General features: G+C 42.6%; 1 protein-coding gene across 1 annotated transcript in view; it reads left to right on the top strand.

Moving 5' to 3' along the window:
• Nucleotides 1–16,494, top strand: part of LOC124555839 (cytokine receptor-like) — a 235,194-nt gene that overhangs the window by 20,775 nt on the left and 197,925 nt on the right. Inside the window, exons 4-5 of the mRNA XM_047129904.1 lie at nucleotides 5,163–5,335; nucleotides 13,263–13,420. Coding sequence (XP_046985860.1) covers nucleotides 5,163–5,335; nucleotides 13,263–13,420 — 331 coding nt within the window. The remainder of the gene's footprint in view (nucleotides 1–5,162; nucleotides 5,336–13,262; nucleotides 13,421–16,494) is intronic.

Raw genomic sequence — 16,494 nt, 5'->3', positions numbered from 1 at the left:
GGAAATACCAAACTGATCAGATAGCTACGGACCGCGTATTCTATCCGTTCTGGGTCGCTCTAATTCACTGGAGAAAACTACTGCTTTAGCGCTAGTCTACGTTCGTAAAACTTTAAGCTATTAAAAACCGAATAGTGTTTTTAAGCCTACCTTTCGACATTCCGGCAACCTGAATACGTGCATCATGGATATTGCAGTATGTATCTTTCTTATTAGAGTAGGGTGCACGCTATCACAAATATATTATCAGATAAAAAACTGTGTTCCTGATCGGCACCCGGACCCTTGCCTTTCAGAAAAAATTATTTTACCTGCTGCACTATCGAGACACGACTCATGTCCCAACCCGAAAGCTTTACTTGTGTCAGTCCCTTCATCTTGTATTCCAAGCCTCTCAAAGTGCCCTTGCGTACTTTTGCTGGAATGGCACGCCTTGGAGAAGGATACAAAAATGGTTCAGATGGCTCTGAGCACTATGGGACGTAACATCTGAGATCATCAGTCCCCTACACTTAGAACTACTTAAACCTAACTAGGACATCACACACATCCATGCCCGAGGCTGGATCCGAACCTGCGACCGTAGCAGCAGCGCTGTTCCGGATTGAAGCGCCTAGAACCGCGCACGGCCACAGCGGCCGGCCAGAGGGATACAGCACAGAAGCCACAACCTGGGGCTTGTTTCAGATCGAATCATTCACTATACAGGAAAATGGTATAGACGGCATTATAGACTGCGCAACAGAATTAAAGAGTCGCTTTTTAGAAAACCCGTAATTGTCACTCATTGCGACTCAGGAGTTTGAAATTTGGCTCAAAGGTGCCTATAAGCTTCCTCTGTAATTTTGCAAAAGCGTGGCGACCTGTAACGTCACCCTCGGGCTCTACGATGTTCCAAACGGCAAGTTGTCGACACGCGCGAAAAAAAGGCCAGGCCTCAGAAGCTCACGTGCGATTTAGGGTGGGTTAATGATGTCACGTTGCCACTAAATTTAACTAAAATTTAGTCCAACTCCTCCGTGGACGTGTCACACGTTGGGAAGATCCTCACATCTGCTCTTACTCACATCTCACGCTCTGCGATTGAGGTCAGAACCGCGACGCCCAGCGTTGAAATCACGCGGTTTTCTGATGGATGGCCGCGGAAAACATTTCAGACACACCGTCGCTCATAAGCGACACGACATGGGCTCAAAGAGTAGCATAAAGACGACAATTAAACCGCCCCTTTTGTTGGGGCATTGATTCCCACCCATTTCGCGGTCGAGTAAGCAACAGGGCGACATTTTTTAACAACTTTTGGCACAACTGACACCCTTCTCTAAGGACACTGTGGAGCTCGATCACCATTGAACGTGATCACACCTCTTTGTGGGGCAGTGTGACCTTAGCTTTTGTTCTGGTGTACAGGTTGGTACCACTAGGGACCATACAAAACCATTCAACAAAACTTGGACACGATCCGAAGCAGCAAAGGGTGCTTATACATTTTCAGGTCTGCTGTTTCGAGCCCTCCTGTGGCGTGATCATGGGGGTTGCAACACTAACACATGTTTGAATAAAGCAGCAGACGGTCCCTCTAAGGCACTCCTGTTTGGTAACACGTTCGGTGGCACCCAACACAATTATTGACAATTTTAAAAATATACTTGTACTGAGACAACGTGTCAAGTAGTCCTAGCCGCTTGCAGGCATACAACTCCTTGACACACCTTCAATTCTAAATGTCTTCTAGCAGGTGGCTAAGACTACTTCTCAGGTTGTCTCTGTACAGGTACATTTTTAACATTCTCAGTACAAGTCGGCGGGTGCCATTGAGGATGTGGCCAAGCTGAGATGTCTTAGAGGGACCCTCCGCCGTTTGCCGTTTTATTCACGCACGTGTCAGTGTCTCACTGCCCCACGATGACGCCACAGGAGGCTTGAAGATGAATATGCACCCATTGCTGCTTCACATCACGTTCAAATTTTGGTGAATGGTTTTGGACGGTCCCTAGAGATTCCACCCTGAACATGAGAGCAGAATCTGTAGTCACGCTGCCCTCAAAAGAAGTTCCAGCAGTGTCAACGTTTGTCAAGAACGTTGCTCTGTTGCTCATCGCACTGCGAAATGTCATTTTCGACCGCCAACTGTGTGGGAATGAACGCCCCAGGGAAAATGGTATAGAGGTGGAGCCCCTCCATTCCCACACCGGCATGATGGCCAACACAAAAGGTCTCCTGCCATCTCTGCATAAGGGTTAGTTTTCACTAAAGTGAGGTTAAGCAGGATGTGGGTATTGCGATGTTTTCGTACGCCTGGATAAGGTTAACCATTAATATGCGCCCATCTGGAGATAGAGTTGGTCGAAAGTTGAACGAAGGGTAGTGGTCTGAAGGGCTGAGGGAAGAAAGTGCCAAGGCAAAAGCCAAGGGCAAAAAAACCTCTGCGATCGTCGGATCGGGTTGTAAGAGCAGTAGCGGGTTTCTTACTGCCTAGGACAGGTCATCCAAAGGTAGGCTTTGTTAGTAGTCTGTATCATGCAGGTCGATCGATACCTTTGACGTTGTACGCTGGTGTTACTCGACCGCTACTGCTGGGCGCCGGTGTCGATTTCTCAGTCAGCGTCAACATACCTGTAACAGTTAGGTTCATCATCGTTTTGTGTCCGATAGGTCATATATCGGATTCATAGTGTAGGGTAGTGTTGGCGGTTTGTTTGTGCGTTAGTGTGCGAACTCGTCGGTTTCCATTCTGTAGACTGTTGGTCGGCTTTAATGGCAGCTGGCGTATCCAGTCAGTGTTGCTGATACGCAGGGGCTTGCCGATATTGTATCTTGTGGGTGTCTGTTAGCTTTGTCATAGGTAGTTGTGTCTTTTGCCGCTTATGCTTCCACCTATGGTTGTGATCACAGTTTCCCAGAGTAGGGATGAAAGGATTTTTCTAGTGTCTCGACTTTCTGTATAATCGTGTGGCGTATTTTTTGAATACTTCCTTGAGGGTTTCGAGGCGGTATTCATTGTGAAGATCCACGTTGCGTGAGTATCGTGGAGCGTTGCTAATGATGCGTAGCACTTTGTTCTGTACGATCTGCAGGCGGCGCAGTCGTGTAGGAGCTGCGTATCCCCAGACGGGAGCTGCGTACGTCATCAGAGGTCTAATCAGTGTCATGTATATGGACCCCGACTCCCTCCTATTCAGTGTATTTTCCCTGTCGAGCATTGCGTAGAGTTGTTTGAGCCTCGCGTGCGCTCTGTTAGCAACGTATTCAATATGGTCCCCCATGTAAGTTTCCGGTCCAGCCAGACATCGAGATATCTTGACTTTCTCTCGGAAACGTATTGGGCGTGCATGTGTCGACAGGGTTGATGTTTGCGCAGTAGCTTCGGTCTGCGTGTGAACAGAACTGTTTCGCATTTCTCGACATCGTTCCAAACAAGGCTCGGCAGTTCTGAGTGTCGTCTGTATTGGTGAATTTATGTTTGACGGTTTCCAATCTTGCGCAGGAATGGGCGTGTCATCGGCGTAGATGGCTAACGTCGTGTTTTGTGTTGCTGGAAAGTCGTTAATGTACAGGTTGAACAAGATGGGGCCCAAGATGCTTCCCTGGGGTACTCCAGCTTCGATACCGTGTTGTGTCGATTGTTTGCCCTGCGCGTCAGTGTTAAAACGTTTGTTCGTGAGATGTGAGTGTATGGGACGTACGAGTCCGTGCGAGAAACCACCATCGCTTAGATTGCGCATAAGGCCGTTGTGCCAGAGACGATAGAAAGCTTTTTCGATGTCCAGGAACACGGCGTCTGTGATTTTGTTCGTGTTGTAGCCGTGTGTTATATGTTCGAATACACCGAGGAGGGAAAATGGTGGTCTTACTGACGCCTTTATGCCACTCCCTGAGGCCACGACGTGTCGATTGGTAGTGGCGACGTGTCTGAAATGTTTCCCTCTGTCGCCCATCAGAAGAACGTGTCATTTCAACGCAGAGGCGTCAAAAGAAAGGCTGAAATGGGAGAAAGAGCGGCTGTGACTACCTGCCCAACGCGTGACACTCCCACGGTGGCGATGGGCTAAATTTTGGTTAACGTGACACGGTTAATCCACCTTACACGACACGTGAAACGTGGCCTTGCTGTTTGAAGCGTCGTCGAGCTCGAGAGTGACGTCACAGCGCTCCACATCTTTGCACCGTTACAGAAGAAGGTCTTAGGCACCTTTGAGCTAAATTACAAATTGCTGCGTCGAAATGAGAGTCAATTACGGGGTTTTGAAAAAGTGATCCTTTAATCGTGTTGCGCTGTATAGTTGTGGGAGCGTTTCGTCAGTTGTGCCTGGTTAAGTTAGCCGGTACCTGTATTTCTGTGAGAGGAACCGGGATCGAGAACCTGTCACACAAAATTTGTCGTGAAGTTACGGGGGTTATTCGGAAAGTAAGGTCTGATCGGTCACGAAATGGAAATCACAGTGAAAATAAAAAAAAATAATTATTTGCAGTAGTTACCTTCCGGCTACTTCTCTTCATAATCACCACTCCGACTTAGATACTTAGTCGTAGCGTTGTACCAACCTTCCAATACTCTCGTCATCGAGGCAACCGTCTGTGTTTTCCGACAACTCTCTACCCTGGTCTGCAGCACACTGTCTGTGTCAAAATGTTGTCTTCATAGCCGGCGGTTGATATGAGCAGAAACTAAACTCGGAGGGAGCCAAGTCTGGGCTGTACGGTGGTTGATCAAAGACCTCCTGTCGAAAACGCTGCGGAAGCGACCTCATTGCCCCTGGCGAGAATTGTCACAATCGAGGAAATGTATGACTGTTAGGTTACGTGGGTTTGTATGAAATCAGGCGAAATCTCTCAGCAGGCTACCATACTTGGTGGAAGAAACTCTTTTCTAGGCATCTTTACGTGCTCACTTCGCTCTCAGAACTGAAAAGAATGTCTTGACGCGACAGACGTGTGTACTAGATACACTACCCAACTCATCTGTGAAAAGCTTCATCGGATTTTCACTGTGGTTTCCATTTCACAACTGATCGAACCTTACTTTCCGAATAATCCTCGTACATCGAAAATAATTCTTGAGCTGTAATATAAATGCATCTTTCACTCAAATATTAGGAGAGAATTTTTCACTGTCGTTGTTCATAATAAATTATGTATTTCTGTTTTTAAAATGTCTGCAGGAATCAGTTCGTGTGCCCAGGCAACACTGAACGGTTCCATTACTGTCTCTGGAACGGCACTACTACTCCGAGATACCGCGCTGAGTATGAGTTCTACTATTTCCAGTTCACTGGAACGAATGTTCTCGGAGAAACCGTTTTCCCAAAGATTCTCTTTCATCATTACGGACATGGTGAGTGCTGCACACAAAAGACAACTTTTCATGTTTTCATGAAAGTAATTACACTAAGTCGACTTCACTGTGGGATTTCGAAATAAATGAAAATTTTTTTTTCTGTTGTAAAATATTGTTTACGTGTACAATTCACCATCCATTATTACTATTAGTGTACAGTTTGGTTGTTCATTTTTGTTGTTTCGTTGCGCTATCTATGTTTTATACCGTGTAATTAAAATTTTCTCCTTTTGCTTCATTTTGTATGAATAACAGCAATGCGGGATGAAACTTTTTTTATAGTGATGTTACTATTGGATTAAAAACAACTCATCATTATATTGCAACATCAGGAAGGATAGAAAATTACGAAAGTTTACTTACTATGTGTGTACAGTGTAGCAACAGGAATACAAAATTAACTTTTGATGTATGTGGGGATATACAGGTTTGTTATAATTGACATTTCGCTATTTGCGTCAGTGTCGATGAAAAACTATTTGCCGTACGCGTACCTAAATTTATAGGATTGATGTACAGACTGCGCGCTGCAGGTAGTGTTAGTGCCATGACTTGCCGTTGGGCGCCGCTACTGGTTCGGCAGTCAACATGGGTCTGGACAAGGTGAGGAGGTATATTGATAATTTTCACTTATGGACCGTCTGACAGCAACTGAATAAAACACAATTTTAGTGCCATATGCGTTTCGCCTTTATTTTCTGCAAGGCATCATCAGTGGCCTGGAATATGTACATATGTTAGCTATTTTATTTACATTTTTGTCACTGTGCCTATAGGTTATAAACAGTTCTGGTGGTTGGTATTTCCTATTAAGTAGTAATGTTTTGAACTGTACTTACAGGTTGCGTAGATAGTTTCTTACATATTACGCTCCTGTTGCATTTTTGGTGTTGTTCTTCTTCCTATGAGCGTCAATTTGCTGTTTTTTCCGCATTCCACAGCACTATGCACTGAACGCTTGTTTTAATGCAATGTTTTGGTTTCTGTTGCCGATTGTCAAATGTTTTTGCCAAAGATCGAATATTACTGCCAAACTTGTGAGTGTAACTATTGAAGTATCTGTGGTCTGTTCGTGTATGCATTTGTGTGTGCGTTTGTGTGTGTGTGTGTGTGTGTGTGTGCGTGTGTGTGTGTTTTTTGGTGTCGTATTAATTTAATTTAATTTTATTGTATTTATTTATTTATTTTTGTTTTTGTCCTGTGTATGTGTGTGTGTGTGTGAGTTTTGGTGTGATATATATATTTTTTGTGATGTGTGTGTGTGTCTGTCTGTATTTTGGTGTTATTTAATTTTTTTTATTTTATTTTATTTTTTTTTTTTTTTTTTGGGAGGGGGGCTGTGTATGTATTTGTGTGTGTGTGTGTGTGTGTGTGTGTCTGTCTGCATTTTGGTGTTATATATATATATATATATATATATATATATATATATATATATATATAATGTTATCATTTCCTTTATTAAGTGTAGTAGGGAGCCTGTGCTGATGTGTGTTTGTTCATTTATCACATGTTTGTTTTCTGCTATGGCTTTCTGGATGTGGAAGTTTTCTTGCATTTGTATAAGATGTTTGTCATGGTTGCTTATTCTCATTATTTTCATTTCTTGTTCCATGTTTGTAGGATGATGGTTGTAGTGTTTTAAATGCTCTGCAAATGTGGAATGGTTTGTTTCATACTTCCAACATCTGATATGTTCTTTGTATCTTGTTTCAAAATTCCTGCATGTCATGCCTATGTATACTGCATCACAACTTTGACATTCAGACGGTCCATAAGTGAAAATTATCAATATACCGTAGTATTACGCGCAACTGAGGAGGACAGGACCACAAAAGTTGAAGGTGAGGAGGCTTTACTCTTAAAGCTGTTTTACCAAAACAACAGCAACAGTGCTGCGGCTATCGACGCATTAAAGGAATCCGGAGAGGTCCGTAATTGAAGAACATGATCCGGTAGTTCGGGAGAGGCTGACAACCAACTGTGCCACAAATCGTTGAAGAAGTTACTGTTGCCATGTCTGAGAATGCAGGACGCAATGTGCGATCTTGAAGAAGAAGATGAGCATAGCGAGGTAGACAGCTAACATCCCACCTGAGATGTTTCAGACAGCAGTAAAGAAATCTCTAGTGTTGTCGTGGATGCAGATGTCGTCACATTGTTCAACGTTTGTATCCTAGAACGCAAAAAAGGTACACAATTAAAAACCGTTACCCCTCACGTGGAAATTAAAATGTGTTTCTTTCAATGGTTTATTCGTCATTTCTCTTCTGCATGTCCTTACGAATGTTTCCACGAAGTTTCATTGTCATACGATCATTCGTTTGCCATAAGGGCATTATCAGATAGCTAAAGTTTAATTATAACCACACTGTACATGGTGCGAAATGTAGTACAGAGAGCTGGCACCTCTGGCAATAACAACGGCTCTAAGCGGCAGGGCATCGAGTTCGGCTGAGCTTGGATGATGTCATTCCATGCTTCCGCAGCTGCATAGCAGAGTTTATCAGTAGTAGTGGCTGACAAGTGACGATCGGACATATCCGATAGAAAAGACACCATTTTATCCTGCAGCCGCTATGAATCAAGACAAAACGGAATTAAAGACATGAGCTGCCAGTGGGCAGTGATTTATATCAAGGGGCAAATTAAAAATTTGCGCCGGACCGGGATACGAACCCAGGTCTCGTGCGTACTAGGTAGCTGCGCTGACCACTCCATGCGGACATCTTGTAAAAAGTAGACATCAATATGTAATTAAGCCGATGACGGTCAGTAATCCCTTCAGTGCAGATGAACAACGAGCTCGAACTCTTACCGTAACTGGCGAGTAATGAGGCTAATGAGCAGGGGCAGTACATCAGTGCGTGTCGCATAAACTGAGCATTTGGGTCCGACGGCAGGCGTGCTACGAGAGTCCGTGCAGTTGGGACGACCACTGTATCTGGATGGTATAGTGGTCAGAGCATCTGCCTAGTTAGCAGGAGACCCTGGTTCGAATCCCAGTTCATCATTAATTTTCATCTTATCCCAAAACGAGTGCTCACTGGCAGCTAATGTCTTTAATTCCTTTGTGTTCAGACAACGTGTGGCCGTACATTATGTTGTCGAAAGATAATGTCACGCACACCTCTAAGGTAGCGCACAACTACTGGGCTTATCGTGTTGCTAATGTAACAACTGCTGTCCTAATTACCAGATATGCGAACCGTAGGTCATCGTGTTTTGTGTACCCCATACCATTAGGTAAGGTGTTGAGCCCATTTGAGATTGGCGAATGGACTCTGGCAATGCTGGCCTCTTCGGAACCTCCACACGCAAAAACGTCCACCGTGAATGCTGCACACAGAACCACGAATCGTCTGAAAAGATGACACGGTGCGACTCTTCTGTCCAGTTTAGTCGTTGTGTGCACCACTGGAGTGCCTTCCTCTGCTGCCGCCTTTCCAGATTTCGTCACACTACCTGTGTAGTCTTGTCTTGCCGCAGACAAACCCATTTCCTGCGTGAAGACAGGTGACGTGGCTGTACTTCTGACCGAGCAATATGTTTGTCCTCTCTGGCGCTAATCGTGTGGGGCCGTTGAGATCCTGTTTGCTTTGAGTAGGTCCGTTCTGAACGCACCGAGTTCGTATTCGCATGAAAGTCTTGGGATCCCAACCAATACAAACACAAATATTGCCGAACAGAAAAGCGACGTCTCGATGGCCCACGTGCTGGTAGATGTTTCTCCTTTTCACACTAGACATAAAGAGATTTTCAATGAAGAACCAACATCTAATGCGATTTCTGAATTAGAAACTCGTTGCATGATCTCTGCTTACATACCGAGTGTCTCTCCTAACAGTAGTCAGGTGCATTTTCTCTGGTGTTTGGGCCGATATTTGCGCTATAATTTTTGAATTGTGCAGCTAGAGACAGCCCGAACAATTACTGTTCGTCATGTCTTTCATGCAACGCCCAGTGTCAATACAAAGCATCGGTCCGTTTCCGAGTAAAGAAAAAAAAAAAATTTTTAAATCGGAATTTTATGTGGCTATTCGATAGACCGCTCCCAAATTAGTCTAGTGTGATATTCAGGTTTTATCTACATGTACTTGCAGGCAAAGTAAAATAGTACTTGCAGGCAAAGTAAAATACGAAGAATAGACAGCAATCCAACAGCGACTCAGTAGCGCTGCATGCTTGGTGGTAGCAGGCCAGGGCAGTGCTATCGTTGCTGCTGTAGTGGTTATTTCGAGTTTTACTGTCCCTGTTAATACATATCGATAAAAAGAATCTCGCACTAGACCAATATGGGATCGCTCTGTCGAATGGGTACTCTGTCTGTCCCCACCCTCTTGTTGCCCAAAGTTGCTTTACTAATGTTTCGAGTAAGTTAGTAACTTGGGCGGCCGATCACATTTTCACAGCACTTGTCACGCTGAGATAGTTACACACTGTAGCGAGTGACAGGGACAGTCGAATTAAAATGACGAGTTCTGTAAATAATAACAACACTCATTTTTTTTTGCTCTCCTTTGTTATGTATGGATGACTCGTTGTGTGTTTCCTTTCTGTTGTTTATCTTTCTATAATAGTCTACAGGATGATCGGATTGATGTTTCAATAATAATATAAATTGTGGTGGACCTCTGCAGAACTACACATATATTTTCAGTCATTTCACTTCACAATACAAATCAATAAAACACACATAACACGTTCTCCATTATCGCACTTCAAATTCGTACAACCAACTGCAAAAAAAGATCAAAGATTTACCTGTAACAACATGAAGCAAAGAAATTACTATCATATATCGATCTATCTGTGCAAAACAATCTTTGAAACATACGTTTCATAAATAAAATACAATTAACTGTCTACCATTTTTGAGAATTGCATAATCACCGTCATAATGATATTAAGTATTTATAAACATTGACATATAAACATTTTCGCGTAGCTATGTAGTAGTAGATTTTTGGTCTTTATGTCCTTCGGTGATATATCGTTTATCGTTCACTTCATATGATCAAAGATCGATTAGTACATTCATCTCACCATAATCAGTTTTATTACAGCACGTAAAATTCCGCTTTAAAAATAATGTTTGTAGCACAAAAAAACAGACGCTTTCTGTCAACACTGGGCATGACATTAAAGACGCGACCAGCACCATTTGTTTGGGCTGAGTACATCTATACAATTCAAAAACAAAATTGTAAGTATCTGTTGAAACACAAGAGAAAATGCGCTTGACGACTCTTAGAAGAGATACCCAGTTTATAGACGAAGTTACTCCTACCCATTTTGAGTGGCTGCACTGAACTGCTAATTGTCTGCATATTTCAGCACATAGTACATTTCATACCAGTTTTACGTTTGTTGCATTCTGTCTCCGTGGTGTTGCAATTTTAATTGACCACACAGAATTTTACTGTTACATAACCTGTGCTTGAACTCGAATTTTTACCTTCTCATGCAATATCCTATCGTTTGAACAACTTACACCTTCTCACAGCCAGACTCATAGCTACCAATTGCAGTGCGGTGTATAATGAAACCGTATATATTTTCCAAAGTTCGACGCATGTCTACAATCATTTTAAAGCTGAAAAAAATATTGGACTAAATTTAAATTTTTTCTACATAGCACGAATTTTAAATAAACTGGAATGACTCTTCCTTGTAAGAATATGTTGGAACGCTTAACGAATTTCACCATAAAAATGTGGTTGTGTTGTGCTGTGGTAATTTGTTTGTTTTTATTTCACTCTAATTCTTTACCAATAATACATGGTCGTAGACTATGTTATTTCATACACGTAACTTCTTATAGAACAACAACCTGAAATGGCAATACGCTGGATTACGAATAACGTAAACAAAAATAATATTAACTTTACATAAAAATCGTTTTCCTGACTTTCGATTCATCTCAGTCAATTGCAGTTAGTGTGTCGAAATCTAAAATACCATGAAAGGATCATGCCTCAGGCGTATCATGTAACTGCTATCAGGTATACTTAATTTACTTTCAGTTAGTCTAGCAGATTATTTCCTGCTGTTTGATTTATATAAGTCATAGCTGGGAGAATGACTGCATAGGAGACCATCATTTATTGATTTTATTTTTCTGTACTTCACATCAGCAACTTGTGCTATCTCCTCTCCGTAATCCCCACCACGGATACATTCCATAACTTGTGGTTGAGTGGGTAATTGGTGATGCACTGGAGAATCAGGATAGTTTTGTCTAATCCTTTATTTGTAGAGGCTATATAACTTTCCGTTGAACTTTGTTTTCAAGCCTGGCTTGTGGACTGGCGCGATCAGAGACAACGTGCATTCCTCTCTTTGTAAGCCGGTCGGGGTGGCCGAGCGGTTCTAGGCGCTACAGTCGGGAACCACACGACCGCTACGGTCGCAGGTTCCAATCCTGCCTCGGGCATGGGTGTGTGTGATGTCCTTAGGTTAGTTAGGTTTAAGTAGTTCTAAGTTCTAGGGGACTGATGACCTCAGAAGTTAAGTCCCATAGTGCTCAGAGCCATTTGAACCATTTGAACCTCTCTTTGTAAAAGTACGACTTACGATTGGTCAAGTAAAAAACAACACGGGAAGCTGTGAAAATTTCCACTACATTCTCGGTTCGAACTTTTTCCAGCAAACATCATTATAAACAAGGGAACGACCTTTCTGGCGGTTTGGTAGCTCCCACCCGATTGGGTTGGTGGCTGGCGCCACCTGAGAGTTTTGCGGATTGGCTGGTTAGTGGTTCCAGTCTAACAAGATGCGCTGGTCTCACAGCTGCTAACGTAGATTTCTAAAAGGTTTGTATGACAGCACTCTGCCTGTGTCGAATACGTGAGAAAGATAGGCTCTTACGAGCTCATCTGGTATAAGTTTTTTTTTCGGTCAGGAGCCGTTAATTAATTTTTTAATGTAGGTGATCGCTGCGTTATTTAAATTAAACCACTAGGAGAATAAATACTCTTTAGTGACATTTGAAGCCATGATTTTTCTAGAATCTATTTCTTTTCTGTTTGCAAAATATGAGTGTGCTCTCACTGATCAAATCCTCATCTTAACAATTAATGAGAGTGCTCATCGCTGAGTAGAACGAAAACATGGATCGAAATCCACATTTGCGTGTGCCGAATTTTACCAATTTTTCTATGTTTTTGGCGGATAGAATTTAAAAGAACGATTACCCATAGTAGTACAATACCGTTATCATCTATGTACATTCTTGATCATTGTGAATACCTGCAAGCCAGAGCAGATGCTGGTAGTTTGGGGTTTGTCAGAATTGTCGGGATTTTATTCAGGATGGTGTACTCAGTTTATGGCCCCTTGTGAAGCACCTGTAATGATGTTGCTGTTTAGTTTCTGGCCCCTTGTGAAGCACCTGTAATGATGTTGCTGTTTGTAATGATGTTGCTGTTTGGTATACAAGTCTCATGTACCTTCCTCCTGTAGCATCTTCTCAGTCGTGTGAACACTTGGATGTTACGAATGTTACAGCTTGTTACATTCCAAAGTGAATCCACGAATATAATACACTCCCCTCGCGTCGTGTTGAAAACATGATATAAATTCCCGTTGCGCACTTGATATAATTTAATGGGATATATTCTTTTAACGGCTTCACACAACAGCGCACCCAATAGAATCAGGATGTCTACTATTAACAGTTCAACAAAGAAAAAGTGGACTTTTTCAAACCCAAAATACTCGAACATAAACAGATTATATCTCTCGTTTTATGAGTGCAATGCCAATGTGAGTCTTGCTTTTTTGACTGCATGTTTACTTTGTTCATTTCAGTATCCCTGCCGTTAGCAACAGACGATTCTGTAATGCTGCGCACTTAGCTCTGTTTAAAATGCTTTTCACTGTTGTCCATGAAACATTGATATGAACACAAATTTTGTTTCAGTCGTTCCTTCAAAACCATATAGACTCACATACCAAAATGTGACAACGAATAGTGTATACCTCCATTGGGATCTGGATCACCGCCTAAAGCATTTCCCACCAGGATTCAGCTACAAATTACAGTACAAAGCACTATGTGATCCCACAGAAGAATGGAAGGTAAGCTGAATGGTATCTCGGACAATATTTTGATATGTTATTACTGCCGTTATACATTTTTCACCCAATCAGTCCTACCTCAAATAGTTCCAATTTACTGTTTACTTCCCGGGTTCATTTGAGTACAGCCTTTTTCTTCTTCATGTATGGTTCTTCACTTCATTATTTTTTTCTTAATAAACATTATTTTGATTTCTTTTCAGTTTGAGGTATTAAAAATCCACGGTTTCAACTTAGATTTCATCTTATGTAGTCTATTTTATTTTTACTGTTTTACTGTCAATTACACACCCTGTTAGCTATGTGGTGATTTTCCGTAAATTTCAAAAAACTTTGTTGTTCTTCCGAATGAATGCGAAATACAGTGTACATAGAAAAGGTTTCAGCACATTCGCAGTGTTTCGAAACTCTGTGAAAGGTCACTGGAAAAAAATAGTGATTATCTTTTGAGTGGCACAAAACGTGAAAAAGATTTTGTAAAGCGCACTGACGGACTTGTAAATTTCTGACCATAAAAACTGGAACACCGTAAAGGTGTATGCAACAAACATAAAATCGACATGAAGTGTACAACATTCTTGGAGATGTATGTAAGTAGACCGCACAAAATAGTAAGAGTAACGCCATCTACATTCTGAATATAACAGGAGACTGAGCGTCAGGAAAATCATTCAGAAATAGCATTTGAATGTTGTTTATTTGTGAGAAGGTTGCTATCCCGCACGTCAGAAGGAGAAACGCCTGCCAGCACGTGATGGAATTCGACTTAATGAACATGGATTTATCGTTCTGAAGTACTGCTGCTCGGCTGCTGGGGTCTCCACGACTGCCATGCGAATATGGAATCAATGGGTTCAGGAGGATCGTACTGAAGGCAATGAAGGACCTTAAAGGTCTTATGCGACTACCGATCAAGATGACAAACATAACGTTCGCTCGGCCCTGCAGGGTCGCACAGCCACGGTCTGCACCTCAAGTCAGGAAATGGGTTTGTTTGAAGCAAGACACGTACTCTGTAAGACAAAAAACTGATACGCCAAGAAGGAATCATCCCAATGGACGGAAATCGGTAGAATTGATGTACATGTACAGACAAACATTTCGGAAAAACGGGGTGATTTATTGAAGAGCAAGAACTTCACAAATTGAGCGAGTCAGTAACGCGTTGATCTACCTCTGGCCCTTGTGCAAGCAGTTATTCGTCTTATTGATAGAATTGTTGGATGTCCTCCTGAGGCATATCGTGCCAAATTCTGTCCATTTGGCGCGCACATCATCGAAATCCCGAAATGGTTGGGACGCCCTGTCAATAATGCTCCAAACGTTATCGATTAGGGAGATATCCGGTGACCCTGCTGGCCAAGGTAGGGTTTGGAAGCACAAAGACAACCAGTATAAACTCTCGCCGTGTGCGGGCAGACATTACCTTGCTGCCCAGTCCCTCATTCCAGGTATCCAGCTATCCCACCGCTGCCCAAACACGTCTTCGGCCTGGAATCTCATTGAATGGAGTAGAATTGTCCTCAATATTGAGTCCCGCTTCGAACTGAGCCCCTCGGGCGCTAGTCATGTGAGGAATTTGACGTCCTGCATGGAATAGAGTATGGGCTCCATGAGCCCATCGATTCCATATTCGCATGGTAGTCGTTGTATCCCGATCTACGCGATCAGCAACATCACAGAACGACAAACAGTAGTCAAATAAGTCATGATCTTGTCACTGTCGAGTACCGAGTCTGGCTGGTTGGCGTTTCTCCTTCTTTCACGACGCATAACACGTTATTCTTACGAACAAACGAGATTCACATGCGATTTCAGAACGAGAAATCTGCTGAGTATCTTCACTAATATACATCATGTAGCTGGCATTACTCCAGCCTACAATGTGCGGCTGCGATGAAATATTAATCATTTGCTCATCGAAACCTGTAGTACACTTTATGCCAATTCACGTCTGTTACATGTACCTTCATGATGACGTAATATTACTGGCCAGCACAATAATAAACCACACCGTGATGCACAACGCATCTTTTGTAGTTTCTGCCGCTGGAACCTGATGAGCATCTCCGTGACGCTTTCGCGCTTACTAGACGAACAAATGACGAAACACGCTGCTTTCCTTTCCATTTTCTCTATTTTTTCTATGAAACCTACCTGGCAAGATTCCTAACTGAGGATCAATTCTCAACTATTGGTAGAACGAGTGTTTTGTCAGCTATCTCTTTCGTGGACAGACAAAGTAACATAGGACTGCGTAGTGTACGTGCTGTCCTGATCTGCCTCTACATAGAGGGCGATCAAAAGGACAGCACGTTCTCCAGATATCTAGCCCCGTGAAAATATCGGCCAAGATACAAGCACGCCACCACTCTGCAACCACTACGGTTCGTGAAATATGGCATTAAATTGAAGGAGCTTGCAATGACATACCCGTATCTGTCATCTAAGCTCAGTCCAACTCGATTCCCAGCAGTATTAGAGCCATTATTACCGTCAGAGGTGGAACGTGTATGTGTTAAATTTCGTTCCCTGTGTACACCCCAGTCACCTACCACTTTAGTCATGTGTTCTTCCTGTTGTTGTTGTGATCTTCAGTCCGAAGACTGGTTTGTCGCAGCTCTCCCTGCTAGTCAGTCCTGTGTAAGCCGCTTCATCTCTGAATAATTTCTCAGCCTACATCTATTCGAACTTGCTTAGTGTATTCATCCTTCAGTCTCCCTCCACAATTTTTCCTGGTAAAATTTCCTCCAGTACCAAACTGACAATGGCTTGGTGCCTCAGAATGTGTCCTATCTGCCAATCCCTTCTTTTAGTCAAGTTGTGCCATAAATTTCTCTTCTCCCCAACTTGATTCACTATCCTCTCATCGGGTACTCCATCTAATCTTCAGCATTATTCTATTCCACCACATTTTAAAAGATGAATTGCCTAAAATGCTTATCGCCCACGTTTCAGTTCCGTACAAGGCTACATTCCAGAAAAATACTTTCAGCAGAAAGCTTGCTAACACCTAAATTTATATTCTGTTTTTACAGATCTCTCTTTTCAGAAATGTTTTCCCTCGCTAAAGC

Source organism: Schistocerca americana, chromosome X (genome assembly GCF_021461395.2).
Source record: "Schistocerca americana isolate TAMUIC-IGC-003095 chromosome X, iqSchAmer2.1, whole genome shotgun sequence".
NCBI lineage: Eukaryota > Metazoa > Arthropoda > Insecta > Orthoptera > Acrididae > Schistocerca > Schistocerca americana.
The sequence above is the reverse complement of the archived record's forward strand: the minus strand, read 5'-3'. Positions and strand labels throughout refer to the sequence as shown.